This window comes from Daucus carota, chromosome 6, assembly GCF_001625215.2.
Source record: "Daucus carota subsp. sativus chromosome 6, DH1 v3.0, whole genome shotgun sequence".
NCBI lineage: Eukaryota > Viridiplantae > Streptophyta > Magnoliopsida > Apiales > Apiaceae > Daucus > Daucus carota.
Window position 1 is genome coordinate 2,950,532 of NC_030386.2, and position 21,223 is coordinate 2,971,754.

At 34.7% G+C, this 21,223-nt stretch overlaps 2 protein-coding genes and 1 long non-coding RNA gene across 4 annotated transcripts; 2 read left to right on the forward strand and 1 right to left on the reverse strand.

Annotated features, from left to right (window-relative positions):
- Positions 1 to 1,223: 1,223 nt before the first annotated feature.
- On the reverse strand, positions 1,224 to 11,471 carry LOC108226409 (probable cyclic nucleotide-gated ion channel 20, chloroplastic). Of its 2 annotated transcripts, none has more exons than XM_064079032.1 (13): positions 11,282 to 11,471; positions 10,045 to 10,899; positions 9,212 to 9,436; positions 8,705 to 8,803; positions 8,096 to 8,233; positions 7,297 to 7,545; positions 6,180 to 6,434; positions 4,975 to 5,120; positions 4,161 to 4,238; positions 3,161 to 3,290; positions 2,788 to 3,034; positions 1,958 to 2,120; positions 1,224 to 1,603 (listed from the first exon to the last, which is right to left on the reverse strand). In XM_064079032.1, exons 2-13 carry the CDS (start codon positions 10,522 to 10,524, stop codon positions 1,477 to 1,479), a joined length of 2,337 nt encoding a protein of 778 aa, XP_063935102.1. In that variant the 5' UTR covers positions 10,525 to 10,899; positions 11,282 to 11,471; the 3' UTR covers positions 1,224 to 1,476. The 2 variants fall into 2 exon arrangements, with proteins under 2 accessions (XP_063935102.1, XP_017256854.1); XM_017401365.2 differs by having other exon boundaries at positions 10,045 to 10,539; positions 11,282 to 11,470.
- A 1,954-nt stretch (positions 11,472 to 13,425) lies between these two features.
- LOC135147138 (probable E3 ubiquitin-protein ligase ARI7) lies at positions 13,426 to 15,348 on the forward strand. The gene has a single exon (XM_064079906.1). The coding sequence runs from the start codon at positions 13,489 to 13,491 to the stop codon at positions 15,043 to 15,045; it is 1,557 nt and encodes a 518-aa protein (XP_063935976.1). The 5' UTR covers positions 13,426 to 13,488; the 3' UTR covers positions 15,046 to 15,348.
- A 4,309-nt stretch (positions 15,349 to 19,657) lies between these two features.
- Positions 19,658 to 21,072, forward strand: LOC135146973 (uncharacterized). The gene is made up of 4 exons (XR_010284158.1): positions 19,658 to 19,793; positions 19,909 to 19,996; positions 20,084 to 20,553; positions 20,754 to 21,072. It is a non-coding gene; the product is annotated as an uncharacterized LOC135146973 (long non-coding RNA).
- Positions 21,073 to 21,223: the final 151 nt, after the last annotated feature.

Sequence of the window (21,223 nt, forward strand, 5' to 3'; positions counted from 1 at the left end):
TAATTTATCTCGTGTTATGAATAATGACGACCTTTTAAACTGGCAATCTTTTTAGAGACGGGGGAGTATTGAAAATGTCTCTAAAGTAGGATAATTTTACACTTTTGCCATCCCTCTCAGCAAAATACGTCGCTTTAAATCCATTGTCTCATATACTCCGTCTGTCCCTCTCATGTCTTTACAGTTTTTTCACATTGCTCGACACTTTTCAAGACGCATATAAAACATAGTTTTATAATTTATTTTTAAAATATTTTTTTGTATAAAAATTTAACCATCAAATATTTATTCACAAGAAAAAAAATTCAAAATAATTTATCAAATTATGTTTTACAAGAACATTAGAATGCGTGTCGAGCCTCCGTCCCTCAATGTAAACAAATGAGGGAACTGAGGGAGTAGTAAATAAAAAGGATGATCCAAATATATTACTGCTCGTCCATCCCGTGTACCTTGGCTGTTTGCACTTTTTAAGTATTTCAAGACTCCTATATAGTGTCATAATATTTTTTTAAAAAAATTTCTTAGTTTAAATACAAAATTTAGTTATGGAGTGAGATATTAATGATCAAAGTTTGATTATGAAGTTTGAATATATCTCAGTCATTTTGACTCTGTTTTACATGATTTAAGAGTTTATTTTATGTAATTTTTCGCAAGAATTTCAAATATACAATTTGTTTTACAGTTTGAAATCAATAGAGAGTAAATTAAAAATACACGAGTGTATTATAGAGAATAAATTAAAAATACGATCGTACCATCGGTATAAATCAAAAATGCGATGGTACCATTGAAAAAAACCAATTCTACGAGAGTACCATCAAGAATTTCAAAAAACAAAAACATGCATACATGGCTATCCACGATTCTTATCGGTGCTACCCGCCTACCCATGTGCAATTTAATGATAATTGAAAAATGGATGGAAAATGTGCAACTTGCAAGAGATTATAAACTGTGAATCGTAAATTGTCGCAGTTTAAAATCTAGATACTGAACTACGTTTGGCCCAAAGTTAGGGGTTAGAAAGTGTTATTAAATCGGTTTATAAATATACCATCATTAATTTCAACCTCGCTTATTTATCTCATCTTTGATATGAAGACAAACGTGTTAATTTATTCAATATTTGTTCGACTCGATCATTCTTATAAATACCTTATGATTTTTATTTATTTAATTATTTCTTTCTCTCGGAAAAAACAAACCATGCAAGCTGATTGGTACAAAGAGGCGTGGCAACAAACTAACGGTGTTACAGCAAACTAACTGCAATACACACTTTTCACTACGTCTGTTACTTCTGCCTAGTTGAAGTATACAAAGTGCACCAACCTCATAGCTGAGGTACTCAGTTGGCAATTTAGATTATACCCATATTATAGATAGTATAAATTGGCTTAACGCACAAAACAAGCTCGAGATGACCTAAACTATAATGCATGTATCATGTATGATGCGTATAGACTATCATTAGTTTCCTGGGGAATGGTTATATGTAGAACTAACAGTTGTTGCACGATTCAACCGCTTTTTCCTATACCTCCATGCAACTTGAATCCGAGTTGCTGCAAGACACCGCCAGTAAGGAGATTCATACCTGCGAGTAGCAGAATATACTATGATATGAAATGTGATAAACTTCTTTCATTATTTGAATTAATTATTATATATGGTATTTTTCGTATATCTTAGGAAGACAAGCTGAGTCGCAAGGGGATTTGGTGTTCCACCCGGGTAAAACTTGCATTACCGTCGTAACCACACAAGTTCCCATTACCCAAATTATTCAAGACAAACCCTATCAAATCCACATGTTGCGACCTCAATACTAGTATACCAGTTAATTTAGTAGATTATGGATGCATGATTCAGTAGTAAATTGATGGGTAGACTGGGAGTCAATTACGTCATATATCTGATTACAACAGTTTAATGAGCGACATGATTTTACCTGAGTGCACCTTGAACGCGTGGATTTCTCAGGAACCTAGAGAAAAGACTAGTAACTTCTTCGAGATCTGCAGCTCGAAGTATAAAAGCTTCTACATTTGTTAAGCATCTTGCCATCCTATTACTAAGCAGCTTGTGTCCTGGACTCCTGATTCTTTTTCCATCTGCAGAGAAACGATCTTGTTCTGATATAAGATGTATAATTTTGCTAATACTGTTACTTCTTCTAACATATTAAAAGGAAAAAAAATTCAGAACAATAATAATTTAAGTGAAACCTTTAAAATTTACGCTAAATCTTAAAAATGAACAACGATTGTACTTAAGTTCGACCAAATCCAAAAAAAGTAAATGTAATTAAGAAAGCTACAAAACTATACAGAGCACTAAAATTATATGACTATCCACCCAGATGTTTAGGTAACCTTGTCGTAATTCAGAAGGGAGAGATAAGAACTGTGACTTCATTTAGGATCAGTATAGAAGTAGTTTAATCGAATATATCTGCTGAATTTATATGTTGCAGTCCGGAAGAAATGAGAGGAGTTTAGTGTGCAACTCTATCCTGCCTCCGACAATAGAGGGCTGAGATTAACTATAAGAAAAATGAGAGAGCCTATGGGCGATAAGCTATGGAATAAAGGGTACAACCAACGAAGTTACCTAGCTGATGTAATCCCATCTGTGATTACATTTTAAAAATATCTTAAATATAATTGTTTTTTTAATAGATAGTAATCTGTCTGAAGCAATGGTAACATGCAGCTGGGTTCAAGATAATTAATGCCAACAAAAGAAGTTCAATAGAAAATTCAGAAAATGCATTAGCACCTTTGTTTACAGAAGAATGCTCAAGGCACCAGGTAAGAAGATCTTCTCCACAAACATCCCCTTCAGACAAAGGAACTATATTTTTATCTTCTCCTACGCTCTCAAGCTTGCCTCGAACAATAAATACCATCTTATCAACCAGATCTCCGGGAACTAAAATTCTGCTTCCTTTGATATATGTTTTTTGTTTCAGTCTCTCACGCATAGCATCTAAGACTGGTTCATCCATCAGAGAAAAGATTCGAACCTGGAAATACAGAAGTTTAATATATCTTTAAAAAATTCTATGGTGTGCTAAGGAGGCCAACTGGTGCAAAGAGAGCAATCAAAACCAAAAGATAGCATAAGATAGCAGTAAGGTATTCAAGCTCACTTTGTTTACAAATTTAAAGAGATGTCGCCGTATATCCCTTTGAAGATCTTCAGGTAAATTCTCCAACAGCATACTTTCATCAACCCCTCTAGTGGCAGCCCAATTATAACGTTCCGATTCACGGATCTGCCTGCGCATGCTCTCAAACAAGTCGACTTTAATTAAAGCCAAAATCAAAAATACAAAATTACAAATACTGCATATTGAGTTTAAAAAGAAAAAGTCAAAAATGTCATCTCATACGGAGCTAATTTATACATTGCATGGGGAAAAAGTGTGTGTTTGTAAGATGTCAATACGAGGGAAAGGGAGAAAGGACCCATTGTTCAAACACACTAGATTTACAAAGTAATGTAGTTCTAGCAATCATCCATTTAGAGTTCTAAGAGCAACCAAAACAGCATGTCCATAATTCATAATTCAGCCACATCAAATGTTATTTAAAAATGTTAGTTGTACAAGGTTAATTGCCTCGTCAGGCTTCATGTGAAACTGCTACAAAACTAGCAATAAACATGTGAAAAATAGAAAATGCTTTTTATATATTTATACTTGAATACATATAATGTGCGTGATACATCAGGTTTTAACTTAATTGTTTGACAAAGTTGTAATAAAAATATACATTGTAAACTGACTATACATATGCTGATGCTTTTGACGAAGTATATTAGTTTTTGCTAAAGAATATCATCGTGTGAAAGCCACTGGATCAAGATGAGTCAGTAAACAATCAGAATGAAATATTATGTAGAACGAAGAAGGTAAGTCTTAATTTGATATAAATCAACTTATATTTAAAACAGAGTTCAAGTGGCAAACCATAATTCTCATACAGGTTATATTCAATGAACAGTTAGATAGCATAACGCATTTAGAATATCTGAAAACAGAAGATACAGAAGAACATGGACAATTGAGGAATTAATAACTGGATATTTACTGAAAGGATGATTAATAGAATGTCCAAGTTTAAAAAAGGAAGAAACCAGAAATTTACCTTCTTAGTTCCTCTGGCAGACGCCTATGGCTCATCCACTGCTCAACATCTCGACGCCTTAAAGACAATTCTAGTCTCCTAAAGAATAGGTTTGCAACAAAATATGAATATTTATATTAAGTGCTACAATAGATTACACTAGCTGATGGTTTCACTGTTAGTCTGTCCTGTGAAAGTTACATAAATTGCTAGTTTGATACTATAATTTATCCCTTTAGTTACCATCAACATGGTTACCTGTTTTTCCATTCAAATATCTCACATGAGAGTACTTATAGCTAGTTTTATATATTACCAATGTTTGGATGTGGACATATGTAATAGAGTGCAATGTTTCAGAGTAGTGACTGGGTTCTTGCATGTATCGAATAGTATAGATGCTCAATTTATAGGAAAGGGAATTCACCTCTTCTTGTCAATATCTGTCTGGTTTCTAAAAGTTTCCTTAATTATTGTAAGTGTTAAGACTACTGAAAAATTTGAACTTCTAATTATTAAAGAGAAAATTAGGATATCTATACTTTTCTGACCAGGTCATTCTATCCTTCACTGTTGGGAATATCTAAAGTTTAACTGTTCTGGTGATGCAGTGAGAACTAGGATATGTTTTTTGGGATCTCTAAAGTCCAAGTAAAAAAGCTCTCTTTTTACTAAATTAGACAATTAGAACAGGCATACTCTAATAGGAAGGTAGGTACATAAAGTTCTATAGTCAATTGGAAGAAATTGGAGCCTGTACATAGGACTGTTGTAATCCAAGATATTCATATGGCCTTTGCTAAAATCGATGCTAATAAAAAAATTTAAAAATTACCTGCGACCAAGTGCTTGTAGAAAGTTCTGCATATTACCAATGAGAAGAGCAAAAAGCAAAAGACCGAGTCCAATGATGGCCATGGTGAACAGAACTTCCCCAACATAGAAACTTGGAGTAAGGTTTCCAGCTAGAGTACTGATTTGCTAAGTTAAAAATAGTAAATTACTTCAATAACAAACACACCAAATCTATGGTTATTTAATTGAATACATACATAGAAAAAAGTACTCTATAAATACAATTAGTTTATACTGTTTTCAGTTGTTGATGCACGAAAATGCACCTTGCAATGACGAATTCAATGCAATAACTATACATGACATAATGCCAACATATTGTCGAACCACTGAATCATTTAGAAGTTTAAGAGATCGATACTATAACACATTTAAAAGGACTTAATAACAGAATATGGATCAGATAATTTGTTCAATTATATGTATCTATTTACTGTCTTGGATTAGTGGTATAATCATGGCTATTTTAGGGCTATATTTTCGTCCATGGTATATTCAAAAGATAGCAAAATGACATCTTTTTGTGCATATTCATTTGTTTTATCACCTATAACGGCAATCTAAATTCTGTAGTTCCATACTTTTTCCAGAACCTTTATAAATCAAAGACTCTTAGAACAGTTCATATATATATTACAGTCCGGAGTGTCCATACCCATGTCCGAGTGTCCGACACAGTTACTCGAGACAAAATGAAGAGTCCGCATAACATAGCTATTTCTTGTTGTTTTTTTTCCGAGGGCAAGGGGGTGAGAGGTTGTTCAAACTTTTTGTATGTTCCCCCAAAAATTTATGTATCTGTACAACTTTTGAGAATTTTTGAGAACTACTGCCAATCATTGCATCAACAGAGAGAAATTGGTCGAACATTAATAATGCATTGTATTCTGCCTACCACGTACAGACAGAAGGCGCATGATAGAAACTATTTTCACACTTTATCGACTATGTATTTTTTGTCAATTGAGGATCCTTGATCAGGATGGAACTCTTCTAAAACTTTGAATATGAAGAAAATTAACATAACTTCACTATATTAATTATTAGGTTATCATCCATCATACTAAAAGGTCATGCCAAACATGTCTGAACCCACCATTATAACAAAGGCCGTGTTTATGTCACACAAGTGGTAACAACGTATATGGAAGAAAAACAAAAGGATTAAAGAAATTTAGAAGGTACCTGGAAACCCCAGAACAATGAATATATGTATCTCGTAATTAGAGAAGATTCAGTGGTAAGATTGACTGTTTGCACGTAAATTCCATATGGAAAACTGCCTTCACCAAAACAAGCACTAGCTGTGGCATTATTTGTCCAATTTTTCCATGACTCTAGATTATCTCTGAACCTCTCATTTTCATTTCCTTGCCCACAGTCTATAAATTTTATACACCAATGCTCATCACAAGCATTTCTGAGACATTCATTTACCCTCTGCAAGTTGTAGGGGCGGAAAAAAGAAATGTAAGGATAGCAACTTATGCTCCTAATAAGAAAATATATGAAACACCACATAGAAGTGACACAACTTTTATTCGTGAAATGTCGGACCAAAATAAACTTGTGCTTAAATATACTAGGAGATTATGTCAACATGTGAAACATGATAGTGGCATACCACGTTATTGTAATATCAATATTCCAGGATAATATACTTTCCACAATAATCTAAAACATAGATACCGAAGTTGATAAAGCTCAAACATTAGAAATGACATGGCATATCATCTTGTAATGCTTTTTTACCAAAGAAATATATGAAATTTCAATGTATCAGGATAATCTAATTCGCCAATATACTCGAAGAGGTAAATGTATCCAAAAGTTGCACTAGCTCCAAATATCATAAATGCTGAAGGGATCTAGAATACAGAAGATAAAAACAGTGGTGGAACATAGCAGAACTATTATTTTAGTTATATTTAGCACTGCAAAGTGCACAATTGTGATAACTATCCACTATAATATCCTCAGGCATTAAAAGTTCTCTAATGAATAATGGAAAATGTATGCAGTTAATCAGTTGATGTCAAAATGAGGAGACAAAAAGTTATTACTCAATGGACCAAAATAGTGACCTCTTCTAAAAGCCTTTAGGAAGGTGGTTCAGGTAGCTTAGCGTTTAATCAAGATTTATTAAAAAAACAAAAATCTTTATATTGTACAGAATACAATGAAATGCTTCATATAATTTTCAAACTTAGCATATGTAATGTTCATAAAGAAATTACACATTTGAGATGCAACCATCAGTTATCAAAATTATAGAGCAAGATTATGCTAAACCTCGACCCACCTGTAACCCAAAGAGATACCAGCATGACCCAACCACATGGCCAGACAACACAAATGTGAGGAGATTGATAACAAAATTCGCCCACGCTGACTCGAAGATAAAGCCGCTTGCCGTCTGACCAGCAAGCATAGGAAGAATCCTATACAACCTCGGAATATACTGAACAAGAATTGCTGCTCGCAAGAAGTTTTTTGCATAATTTGCACCAGAAGATCCTTTAAACTTTTTGAGTACCAGCCATATAATTATCTACACATTTAGGAGGACCCAATTTATTTCCATGTGTATGTAGACAGAAAAGCGAGCAAACAGTTAAAGAAAAGATACATCTTAGATATACAAAAGCTATATCAGTTTCTAAACTTGGCCTTCCAACCAATAGGCTTTTTTCCACTTAATTATTCAGTCTCTTGTAAACCTTCCATTAAAAGTGAACAATCATAAAGATATAACACTTTTGACTAATTCAGGAAACATACATTTGTGTTTGTTCAAATAACTGGACCCTTTATTACAGTTGTGCCAATTATTAATGAATTGTTTTTAGTTATTTCGGCAAGTTTAATATTTTAGAGTTTGGTTTCTATAATTACAGAAGGAGTTGGACTAGGGAACCAATTATAATTTATAAAACAATTATAAATTTTATAATTTTAATCATCAACACTAACTCATTTAGCCAATTAAACATCAGCAAATCTTAGAATATGATTAATTTGTCCAAATCATCGATAATAATAAATATATATATTTTCGCACATACAAAAATAGTAAGGGAAGTGATATATATATTACATACTTGGGGAAGAGGTAGCACTACAAAGAAATCAATAAGAAAGTGCCCGTAGAGATAATTGAGAGCTATTTTCCTTGGACGGTCAACTAGATCACCAGAACCCACAACTCTTGATTCAGGAGCAACATACGCCAGTCTAAACTGCAAAGCAGCAAGTTATAAAGCATATAAGAATATTATCAAATATAAGTATCAAGAACACCACAATATGTTCATCTGCCACGTTGAGATCAACACAAGCAACATGTAGGACTAACTCAGAACATGTCATATTGTCATTATGTGCTTAAAGTTTTTGCTGCATCACTTTCATGACTTTAACATATTCTAGGCTATAAGGTAGTCATAAACAACTCAATTCACCAAAACTAAGAACTATATGTTACCAGTTGATAATGAACAGTTTAGTTGCATCCCACTGCTTAATTCCCGGTTTCTACACACATAATAATTTAAAGAACACACTACAATATATTATTTATATACACAATTACTTTGGTTCAGAATCTCGTGATAGCCACTCTTCAATATGTAGTGTTGTTCACAGTATGTAGCAAAACCAACTTTCACGATATGAACACTGAATGGTTTGTATAAAGAAAACTTGGTTACCTGAAGAAGCACATGCAAGAAGTAAATGAAATCAGTCAGGCTTCTCAGAGTGATAAGAACTTTTGTCATGGTCTCGTTAAATACTATGCATTTGTGTTCCTGTTACAAAGAGAATGGCATCTAAGTTGCCTTTCTTCTATAAGAATTCCAAAATAAAAACAAGCCTGCACACAAAAGCATTTTTTACCAAGATGAAGGTGATAAAAAAGATGAAGGTGATAACTATGACACGTGTTGTTTGCATTAATAAAATGTGTGGTAGTAATGATCAAATGACTTTTAAATGTCAAAATGGTTATCTATATTGAAGTCGAGGAATGCATAGTATAATTTGGAAAAGGACATTCATTCTCATGACTCACTACCACAATTAAGGAAGTTAAAGAAGAATTTATATCCAAGTCAAGAGAGACTTGTCAGAGTAATTGGAGAAACCTCAGAGCGAATTTAAAGAATAGAATTAATGATTGATTATAGCTCTCATCATTCATAGGGAAATGTCCATACCTTCTTTACAGATAGCAAAAAGAAGAAGAGTGGGTCTAGAAAAACCGCAAATAAGCACGAGATGACAAAGAACTTATTCCAGTATTGAACGATTTTAGCATGTGGATTCATGACTCCCGGAATACATCGATACAGAGAAAAAAACATTCTCCATGCCCAGCCTTTTGCATCTCCCTGTTTGATGGTAGGGATAGGAAACTGCTGGTAATTGATATAAGGAAGCTTCTGCCAAAACACAATTAGTTAACTTCAGAGGGCACACAGAGGCAATATACATAGAATGGTGAAATAAAAAAAGTAACATCTTACTGCCACTGACTATACAAAAATCATTGTACCTGTAAAAAACAGAATGAAGACTCATACTCCCAGCTTATAAGTTTACAATAATTTAGAGAAACACTCACGTGTCAGTACATCTCAAATTTTTATCATTTAAAATTGGATCTGAATATTATTGACAAAAGTTGAATTGAATCTGAGTCGAGCCTGCTACTATCTGCAGCCCTATATGGAAGATTCTAGTTTTCTCAAGTGTTGTGTCAGAACTCTAAAACAAACTTAGCGATGCAGCATTTGTGACTGATGGTGGTGGACACACTTATATCTCTTCTAAAAATTAAGCTAGCTAGGTCTACAAGTCTGAAATTATGTCCCAATTTCAGATAAAAAATGACTTTGATCAAACAATGGAGCAACTACATAGTCAAACCACATACACGTACAGCAAGAAGTCCAATTTTTTAAGACGAGGAAAGATGGAGACATAAATAATCAGATATATAGGATGGGAAAAAAAGATAAAGATATAGTGGCCAAGGGGAGGGACAAACCTTCTGATCAGATATACTGGATACTTTCTTGTTCTTTCGCTGCCCTTCAAAGTAAGTGGGGCATGTTGTGCAATACGGGTCATTACACATTCCGAGTTGACCAGAACTTAATAAATTTTCATTTGTTACCACATGATTGTTATGTGGCCAATCAATTTGAACCAATCCATTGACCGAAGGGTACTTCTCCAATGTTGCCTCAGTTGCTCTGCTCCCGATTGCACCTTGTGTATCTTGAAAACAGTTGTCATTTTTAAGGTTTGCATAAAGAGGACCACTCATTTGCGTGTATGATATTTTTCTTTCAGTACACAACGGACCACTACGACCTGAGAAACTATTTTCTGTATCACTGCAATCCAGAGAATACATCGGAATGGATATTGATGCACTCCGCATTCCATTTGTGGAGCTTCTAGACTTAGGCTTCTCATTTCCATTCGTTTTCATATATTCCTGAGCTTTGTCAGAAGCATCCATTACTCAAGCTGCACACTGAAAACAAAAGATAGAGAGAGTAGATAGTCAACCAGGATCACTACAACAAATGAAATGCATGACGTATATCTGACACAAAATAATGTAAAAGGCAAAAAACCAAATATGCTGCAATCCTCTGAACTAAGAACAATTGCAGACAAGGACATGAAAATACCAAGAAAGTTAAAATTTATACTACAAAAGTATCATCTGACCACACGGATAAACAGCGGAGAATCAAAATTAAGTTTGAATTTTTCAGCCAAATAGATTGAGGGCCCAATTCTTCTTCAGAAGAAAACAAGCATCCTTTGTAAAGTTGAGGCCTTTAGCACAATTTTCATGCAGTTCCATTCGAAACCATGCCATTGTCCTCTGACAAAACCGAAATGGATGTTCAAGATAACTTTAACCAAGACTGAACAACCAAATTACAGTACACGCCATAAACAGATAAACTAAAGTACCAAATACGATAAATTCCAATGGAGTCAAAAAATTCGCTTTCGGTTATTATCAAGAAAAGAAGCGGGAAAAAAATACCTAAATCCGGATTAACCCAAAATATCTTTGCAAATTTTCAACAAAACAAAAACAGGGGCATCAGAAATTTCAACCCAATTAAACATAACAAATCTATCTCAATCTTCAAGCATACCTTACGCACCACGAAAAACACAAAGAGTAGTAAACTAGTTGTACATTTTATCATAAAAGCAAAATTCAGCAAAAGAAAACAAAGCATTCAATCAAGAACCTGCATGCAGCTGGAATGTAGAACTAAAAGGTCTTCTACAATTTGACTGTCTGTATATATGTGTGTGTATCAGTGTCTGTACTGATTCCAAGAATATGTATGAGTATTAAGATGGGACAGTTGAATGAGTTTATTGTTACAGCGCTGGTACAATGAAGATATCGGTGGGAAAAAACAAGGAGACCTCGTGGAGAAAAAGCGTTGATTTGTTGGAATATACTTGCCGTTATTAAAAGATCGGTCTGTGCCCAACTGCACACAATAATCACTAACTTTCATGAAAATAGTTTGTTTTGATTGGTGGAATTGATGTGAATGCAGGTGGACATTTACATTTATTATCCATCCACCAATCAAAAGCTAGAATTTGACTATTGTGTGCCCTTGGGCACACCATAGAAATTCGTTAAACGATTACTAATTACTAATTGAGATTTCCTTTCATTTTCCATTAATAAATCTGAATTTTTGATAGAGTATAATGGTTAGTAACCTCAATTTTTTCTTACTTTTTATTTAAATTACATGATTAACAAATAATTGATTTTAATTGAACAGTTTACGGAAAAATGGCAAGTCCTGAATTCTTCCCCAATTTTTTTATTATATTAAATTTAGTTGATAATGTATGATCAGTTCAAATCAGACTAAATTTGAGGTACGTAATATTATTCTAATTTACTAACTTATAACTCGTGCAATGCACGGTGTCTTTTTGATTATTTTATATAAAACATATTTAAAATAATGAGCGATCAATAATAAATCATAATTTTTAACTTAATAAAAATAGTATACGAAATTGTATAATTTTTATAAGTTAGAACTAGTTTTATAGTACTAAACTCATGGTATTTTGGTCATGTATTATTTTTAACCTTTGACTTCGTGCTTGTTTGGTATCAATTATTTTTGTTTAGTGCGTTGTTTATAAAAATAAATTAGATATAAGTAAATATATAATGGTGGAATTAATATGATTCTACGATAAAAATTGGAAGGTAATATTTGGTTTGGATTAAATAAGGAATCATGAACATTTAAAAGACATAATTTGTTTATGCAAGCAAAAGGTGCTTCTTCTTCTTTCTTTTTTTTTTTTTTTTGACAAATATGGCTTATAACCTTACAAGTGAGTATCTGTTCTCACAAATCTCGAAGTGAGTCAGGGTCGAACCCAAGACCTGAGATGATAGTGGATAAATTCTTAAACACTGAGCTATCCAACCGTGCTCAATCTGAAGCTCTTAAACACTGAGTTATCCAAAAATGCTACTTGAAGCTGGTTAATTTCAGAATTCAATCATCGAAGTCCAACTTGTGAAACAAGCTTCCAACTTTTAGCTCATCTGTAAAATACAAGTATTCATAAAATTAAATTAGTAAAGCAGTAATCCAATATTAACTAAACAGAAAAGCAAATAGAATCTAAATACATAATTACCATTTTCTAGTTTTTCATATTGTAGATATTCTTCCAGTTCCCCCATAAGATCAGTTAAAATTTTGGAAGTCCTTAACCAATATTGACTGCAAACCAGAGATTCAACTGTTTTTGGTGAAAGCGAACTCCGATACACATCAATAATTTGTCCACCAATGCTAAAGGTAGCCTCTGAAGCAACAGATGAAACCTGAAACCAACATACGAATTCTCGCAAGTTTCAATTTGTTCATTTGGAATCTGACTCGTATCATTCTTTTAAACCATTCTTCACCACTAAATTGGGAATGTGGGCACAACATCTCATACGAAGACACTTGTTCTACAATATAAACCGAAAGATACAGAATTGTGTTTTTAAAAACATTCGAATAGCTTTTTTAATTTTTAAATATGATATACATTATATATTTATTAATATATTATATATAATATTTATTATTTAAATATTATTTTAATAATCGGTTTGGTTCGGTTGGAAGGTATAACCCAACCATTTAAATCGGATCGGTTTTTAATTTTTCAATTTCGATTTTGGTTTCTGATCAATTATTTTCGGATCGATTTTCTCCAATTTTTTCTGATTTCGGTTCGATTTCGGTTTCAAATAGATTTTTTTTCTTACTGGTGTCCGAGCTTGAGTCCAGCTGTAGTATCACTAGGCCCAAATAGCCGGCCTATATATCTTTTCTATGTATTTCTCGGTATATTAATTATTACGATCATTCTTCTGCATTCTTAGATATTTTCTCACCTTTCCGACATGGACACTGAAGATGACACCTTTTCCGATGACCATGACGTCAGCGACGACGTCGTGTCATCCGATTCCGATTTTACGCCCGAAACGAACTCTGGCGATCACCGCGAGAAGAGCTACAAGGTTTTATCTGAGGAGGACATAAAGCGCATCCAGGACGATCGAATCGAGAGGGTTACGACGTCGTTGTATGTTTCTAGTGGTGTTGCTAGGGTTTTGCTTAATAAGTTTAAGTGGAATGTTAATGAATTGCAGGAATCGTGGTTCACGGATGAGGGGAAGACTCGGAAAGATGTCGGATTGGCGGAGTCGAGGAAAAAACATGTAGGTACTAAAAAAATTGAAAAATTAGATCAATTGAATTGTTCTATATGTTTCGAGGATTTTGTTTGTGATGTTAGGGTGGATAATTGTGTTTTATGTGATCATCAGTATTGTAATTGTTGTTGGAATGGATATATTAGTAATGCGATTAGTGAGGGGTCCGGATGCTTGTCGTTGAGGTGTCCGGATCCGGATTGTGATGTTGTGGTGACTGATGAGTTGGTTAGTGTGATTGTTGGTGGTGATGATAAATTGAGGTATGAGAGGCTTTGTGTTAGGGCTTATGTGGAAGGGAATGAGAAGGTTAAGTGGTGTCCGGGGCCGGATTGTGGCTTTGCGGTTGAGTATGATGATGTTGTGGGGAGTGGAGAGGGGTATGATGTTGTTTGTGGGTGTGGGTATTGCTTTTGTTGTAATTGTGGTGAGGATGGTCATCGTCCAGTGGATTGTGAGACGGTGGCTAAGTGGGTGGAGAAGAATAATGCAGAGAGTGAGAATACGACGTGGATACTTGTGTATACGAAGCCTTGTCCTAAGTGTAGGAGGCCAATTGAGAAAAATGATGGGTGTATGCATATGACATGTAGGAAGCCGTGTGGGTACTCATTTTGTTGGGTTTGTCTTGACGATTGGGGCAAACATGCGTATAATTCGTGTAATTCTTATGCTGGGAGGGTAGTTAAAGAGAACAATGACGAGGAGAGAGTGAAGCAAAGGGCTAGGATATCATTGGAGAGGTATACACATTATTTCGAGAGGTGGGCTGCTAATAACAAGTCTATGAAGAAATCATTTGCAGATTTGCAGAGGATGCGTGATGAGAATCATGATGTGCTTTTGGCAAAACATGCTCAAAGCAGCTCTCAGCTGAAGTTTGTTTTGGATGCATGGACTCAGATAGTTGAATGTAGGCGAGTATTGAAGTGGACATATGCTTATGGCTATTATTTACCAGAGGATAATATAGCCAAGACAAAGTTATTCGAGTACTTGCAAGGTGAGGCGGAGGCTGCTCTGGAAAACCTTCATCATTGCGCGGAGAAGGAGTTAACAGAATTCCTTCGTGATGGTACTACAGCTGAGTTTAATACTACTTTTCGTGAAAAGCTTGCAAATCTCACTAGTGTCACTAAAACTTACTTTGCAAATTTAGTCGAAGCCTTAGAGAATGGTTTAGCGGACGTAGATTCTGGAAGTGCTAATAAAAAATTGAAAACAGGCTCTTCAAGCAACTAATGAAGAACAAATCTTTGGGTATGAAAACATGTTTCAGCTTCACTACATCTTGCTTTTACCAGTTTTCGTTTTCGCTACCCTAGAACATTTATTGAACGAAGGCAGGGTCCTCCAGCATCAAATCAAAGAGCTAAAAGAGAGAAGCCACAAAAGAGCTGGGTGATTCAGCCACTTTTTAGTAGAATAAATTATGATGTAAGACTTGATTTTTCTTGCAGTTGCCTAACTATGTAATATATTTTGTAGGACCAATTCTCATGTTTCCATTCCTTTGGTTAAGAGTTTGATAGACTTATTATTTAACTACTGTGCATATATGTTCTGTCAGTACAATATGTTAAACCCTGGAGTTTGTCATCAGAGTGCTTACTGCTTGCCTTTGAAACAAAACATGGGTGAAATTTTATGTTTTAAGGTCGATTTTGTGGGGTCCTGTGTATATGTCTTCCGTCTTTCTTTTCTTTTGCCCCTCCATCCGAAGCCCAAAAATTTGGAGAATTTTTCATAAAAGTATGAAGGGCTTCTATCTCTCTCTCTCCTCTCTTTTTTTGACAGAATCTCTCAGCTCATTATTCTACAATGTGGACTGATGAACTTTAAGAGCCTTAAAATTTTAGAAATGGCCCCGTGCTCACATCTTGGCATGGTGGAGCACCATTCCATTCTGAAGCAACAGAAGATAGGCTGAGAGCCTATAATCTCTTCCTGGGAAATTGCCCCATCTTGCGCTTTTTGCACTTCTGTGTATACAAATTGGATTTATTTTGTTGTAGTAGTCTAGAAGAGGCCGATCTATTCCTGCAGAACAGAACACTTATTAATCAAATGAGATTGATTACATCCATAAAGCCTTTTCATCATCATCCATCCCCTTCAGTTGATGTTACGAGTTTGTTATTCATATTATTTTGGATGTGAATCGTGTTACAAAATAAGAGTTAGTCGTGTTTTGTTTATGTTTGGTCAAATATTACTTTGCACCCTTGAAATATAGCTATTAGCTTCTAGGAATAGCAAAATAAGGTAAAACTGTCTGAAACCCCAATACAAAAGCCGAAGAAAAACAAATAGTCGTTAATCCTCTTACTAGCTGTTTATGTGTTTTCCTACACATCCACAGATGTATGCTGTGTGAATTTCCACCAAACTGAATGTGGATGAATTCTGATCTGGTATCAGTTCAGTTCTGACTCATAGTTCCCGGACGGGGGCTATTCCTGCGTTTAAACCTCCCTCTGCTCAACTTCCAGGTCGTTAAATAGTCCTGAGCTTTTCCCCACTTAATTTTAGTTTCTTTAGAGCTCAGTTGAAGCCCTTCTTTCGGTCTTACTCAAATTATGTGTTTGATCTCAGACTCCTACTGATGTAATATAAAACAGTAGCAACTTATGTAATACTTAAACATTTCTCTGTATTTGCAAGAGAAACAAGGACTTGTGCCCTATTCTGATTCCAATCTTTCACAGTTAACGACGACGAGAGAAAGCCAGAAGCACGTTTCAAATGCGAGGGGCACTTACATAACCCTCAGATTCAATTATCACCAGAACCATCACCGCACATCAATGTCATATGGCCAACAGCTCCACACTTCCTTTCACTGGAAGTCTGGAATCATCACAACAGACCCGCTCTTCATCGCCTCTGTACAACTCTAACATTTCACCGGAACCATCACTAGGCATTACTGTGACAAGGCCAATACGACCCTTTCTCTTCTCGTCTCTCTGTATCTTTATTATTTCACTAGGACCATCATCTTACCTTACTTTGACACAGATTAGACGGCACTTAGAGAACTCCAACAACTCCTTAAAACACTGTTTTTCATTGTAACTCCACAACTCTAAGGAATCAAGTGTGATCATTCTTCCATAACTACCATGCTCATCATTCTTAACATCTTGTAGGAACCTAAGATCTTTATATGATATGGAACCGATGACAGATCAACGTCATATAAGCATGCCATGACGTCTAATGACTAAGTATGCTCTTTGTATGTAGTACTTTTGATCATCTTGTAGGAACCTGATATGTTGTCAGTTTTGTTCTGATAACTAAGTATGCTCTTTGTATGTTTGTACTTTTGATCAGAGTATTCTGGAAATTTTAAGTTCACTTATCTCGTATACCTTTAATCCCGTCTTTAAGTGTAGACAGTCTGTCTGATATCCAGTTACTTGCACCTTGTTGCTCCGCCCACTGGAGGTAACAAAAAACGAGAGACAGTTTGGGGATGAAGGAAAACGAGGAACAATAGGTATTCATCCCACACATGTGTTGTTCTAAGTTTTAGAGGTAAGACAATGATAGGAGAGGAGAATATGAGAATGCAAAAGATGATGAAGATTGAAACTGGGGAAGGATAAAAAGAATCATTGAGAATTTAGATGATTATGATTTGCTCCATTTTTGTGACTTTTACTTTCAAGACCACTGAAAAGATCGGCAATGCCTATGGTGAGTAGTAGAAATCAGTTGAAACTCTTTTCCTGTTTTGATAACTCAATTACAAGTCAACTGGAACTGGAACTCGTATAGTAACATATACATTCATGCCGGGATCGCTGTTGTAGGTGTTATGTTCATCTCCACGTGTCTGGTCAGTCTTATTATACTTGTCATATTATTATGGTGGATCGTGCTATTCTTTACATAATCAACAAGTAACACATATTAAATAAAATTATTTTTTAATTGATGTAAGCAACATTTCAAGAATCTCTCAAAAATTAAATATTTTGCTTTTTAACAAGATGATAAGTTATAGTTTCTAAACAGAGCGTATATAGTTTTGGTTTTACTTTTCTTCATTGCGGTTTGCTGATTGTTAAGATCTGCGTATGTTAATATTGTGAAACTTTGTTTCTTCTCAGGTCATAGACATGGCGAACATTGGAAAGAGGGCGATTCATTATTTGCATAAACTAAGTGCCGCAAACATCCCAACTGATCTTATTGAGAAAGGCGAAAACAGTGTTATAGATGCATCCCTTACTTCAATTCGAAAGAGAGCAAGACTTAAGTATATACTATATACTGATTTCCCATGATTGTGTTGCGAAGTGTTTACTTTTCAATTACAAGTACTCTATCCAAGTGATAGGCCTAAACAGGCAGAGGTGATAATGATCTACTAATTTAGGAAGCGGAGAGATAAGAACATTTGTTGGAGGCCTGTAAATGTAAGCTACAGAAATCTGTTGTTGCTTCCTATTCACAAGGGCTCGATGAAGAACACTAGGGTACAATCCATTGGAGAGTATTTGCGTTAGATCACCTATGTTTACGACTAAAACCCCGGTGTGTGGTTGGACTGTTAGCCAGCCAGTTCCTTCCTTGAATATCTGCAAGCCTCTTGTATTATTCTGATAGAGAATGGTTAAAAGACTCAAATCAGTATGAGTCCCAAAACACAGATTTTGGCTCTTCAGCATTGGATTGAAGCTGTAATCTTATATTTCCTTTATTCTCTGCCTTAGTTTCTCAATCTCTTACTACATTGTTTGTCAGCTGAATAGCTGATGCTGGAAAATAATTTTCCTACTGGTTACTTTTTATTTCTAGCCGACTTGCACATTTTGAATTATATGACCTTTGGATTCCTCGATAAAGATGGCACCACATACATCTATTATATATATAATACAGTCCATTCAGCAGCCACGTAAGAAAATGTCCAATTATGATATATTTTATATCTTCCTACATAGGCCTCTGCCCTTCTGATCTTCTGTGTTACAACTCTTCATCTGCTCCTCTAAGTTAAAGACTCTATATCTGCATTTTCTCCTATAATGAATTCATAAGTCTTCTTGTAAGCAAAAATAACTTCATCGAGCAGCCTCAAATATTATACAGCCATATGTAATTCAGGTTACCTATCAAAACATATTTTCCCCCACTATAATTCTCTTGTATATCTCTGCCAGTGGTCACGTATATTTTAATGTTCTTTTCATGTGCACAACTCTTTGCTTTCTGTGTGTAGAGATATATGAATCCTGTTCTTCTTAGAAAGTTGCACCATATGAGGACGAGGACGGGGTTTAATAAATTATCAGGTGAGTGGAATTCTTCTTTGAAACTATGATTGTATTGCCTTTAATATGCCTTAAAAGTGTCACTGTTTATGATAGTATTTCTTTAAAAAAAAATTGAAATCATTCAATAGCTGAAGAAACATAATTAGCATGTCATCTAAGAATTTAGAAATGCCCCCTTTTCTATTCTGCATGCTTCGTAAATATGACCAGGTTATCTATGGCAACACTATAATTATTATGGTAATGCATACCTGATACTAATACTGATGGGTTATTATTTAGATATGATACCTATCAACAGTGGGACTACTATAAAAGTGGAGTCTCATACTTTTTGGTGCCAGTGTGCAAGAGAAACAATCTCTAAAATCTGATATGGCAAGAAAATAATAATATGAGGTGTGTATCACAGATACATAGTAAGTGAATAAGTGGTGGGGAATTATGGTCACAGTCTGATTTAATTTTAGTCTTTAGATGGTTTAATCAAATATATTTGCATCTGCTATGCTGTTTTTGTATTTTGCAGAGTTTGGGGGGGGGGGGGGGGGGGGGGGGGGGGTGTTGTTTGCCCTGATTGTTTTGTAAATTGTATGCAGATGGAACTGGTATTGTTAACTAGAAGGAAGTTGCTTCAGAAAGGTGATTACAATCGCGTTCAAGACTCTGAAATGTATATGTTTAGTACTTTTGATTAAGGTTAGACTTGTATAAGATTTGGATATCAAACAAATATTTATCTCAAATGAAACTATAATAAAGTGCAAATATAATTTGTAAAGTCAAAATCCTTTTTGGTTGTGCTTTAATGCAGGTATTACACCTTTTGTTAATCTTAATCACTATGATGTCCCTCAAGCACTTCAAGAGAGATATAGTGGACTGTTAAGCCGCGAAATTGTGTAAGTACTGCAATAAATATAAATTTACCCTTTATGAAAACAAGAGCATAGTCTCACAAATTTATAAATGTCAATTGTTTTGTACAGGAAGTATTTTGTTGATTATGCAGAATTCTGTTTCCAGATGTGTATGGAGACAGGGTTAAAAATTGGTTTACATTTAATGAACCTAGAGTGGTTACTGTTCAAGGATTTGATGAAGGTTCTTTCCCATCAGGAAGATGCTCTTAGTTCTTCAAATGCTTTCATGCTCTCTGCATCAAAGCCTCATTCAAACTGAAATTTCAAAACAAATTTATATCAACGACTAAGAAATACTGAAGATAGAGTTGTTAGCCTCCATGTACATGCAGTTTGCGAATCGCTTTTGTACTATTATCATTAAATATGAGAACTGGTGATTTTCAAATCAAAAGATACACGGAAAGCAAATCGGACTCCTTGCAGAACCAAAAGTTCTCTGTTTGGTTCCTTCTCAGGTCCATCTACTGCATCAAGTTCTGATGCAATACGCTTTATGTACTTACGCGCCAATTGTACAGAATAGAGCTTAATCTGTAAGGAAAAAGACTATGACTAAAGCAAACTCTTACATTAATTAATTCCAGTTTGCACATTAGTCTTCAAGTCAGGTTTCAACATGGGTTTATTTATGTTTTCTCTACCTTCACTTGAGAGTTTCGCATTAAGATGCTTAATTTTTGCTTAGTGTAGCATAGTATTATAGAACGATATTCTCATATCCCTCTCAATGCAGGTCACTATATAGGCGTTTTGGTGGTGGGGGCATGTTAAGGTAGCAGATCTCCAGCTACGAATTGGAACATGTTGGCAAGTTGCTTTGTGAGCTTTCTCGAGTTGTCATCTTGAGTTATATTATGATTAGCAGCAGCAATAGTAGCTATAGTAAGTATCTTATATTTCTACAAGAATTTAGGGATCATTGCTCCATTACCTTTGGCTTCTAATGATTATGCATATCAAGAAACCAACTGAATATCTTTTAAAGAAATAATATTCATGGTTCAGTTATTTTGTGTAACTAGAAATGATTCTAGGGACTTTTGTGTTTTATTACAGGGAATTATATTTTTTCAACTGGATTTGTCGTGATTTTTTCTCAATGGAATAGTTCCTATACAGGAATAATGCCTAGAAAGTTTACTTGGTCTAGAACTTGTGGCATGTCAACTATACAGTTTTTAAGCAAAGAATTAAAAGACATTT

Bases quoted from the DNA above. Each gene is read 5' to 3' on its own strand.
- LOC108226409 (XM_064079032.1), bottom strand. From the start codon at position 10,524: ATGGATGCTTCTGACAAAGCTCAGGAATATATGAAAACGAATGGAAAT. The intron at 8,804-9,211 runs GTATGGACATTT...TCTTTGTAACAG, and splicing joins TTTTGCTATCTGTAAAGAAG to GAACACAAATGCATAGTATT. The intron at 8,234-8,704 runs GTAACCAAGTTT...GCTGCTTTGCAG, and splicing joins TCTTGCATGTGCTTCTTCAG to TTTAGACTGGCGTATGTTGC.
- LOC135147138 (XM_064079906.1), top strand. From the start codon at position 13,489: ATGGACACTGAAGATGACACCTTTTCCGATGACCATGACGTCAGCGAC.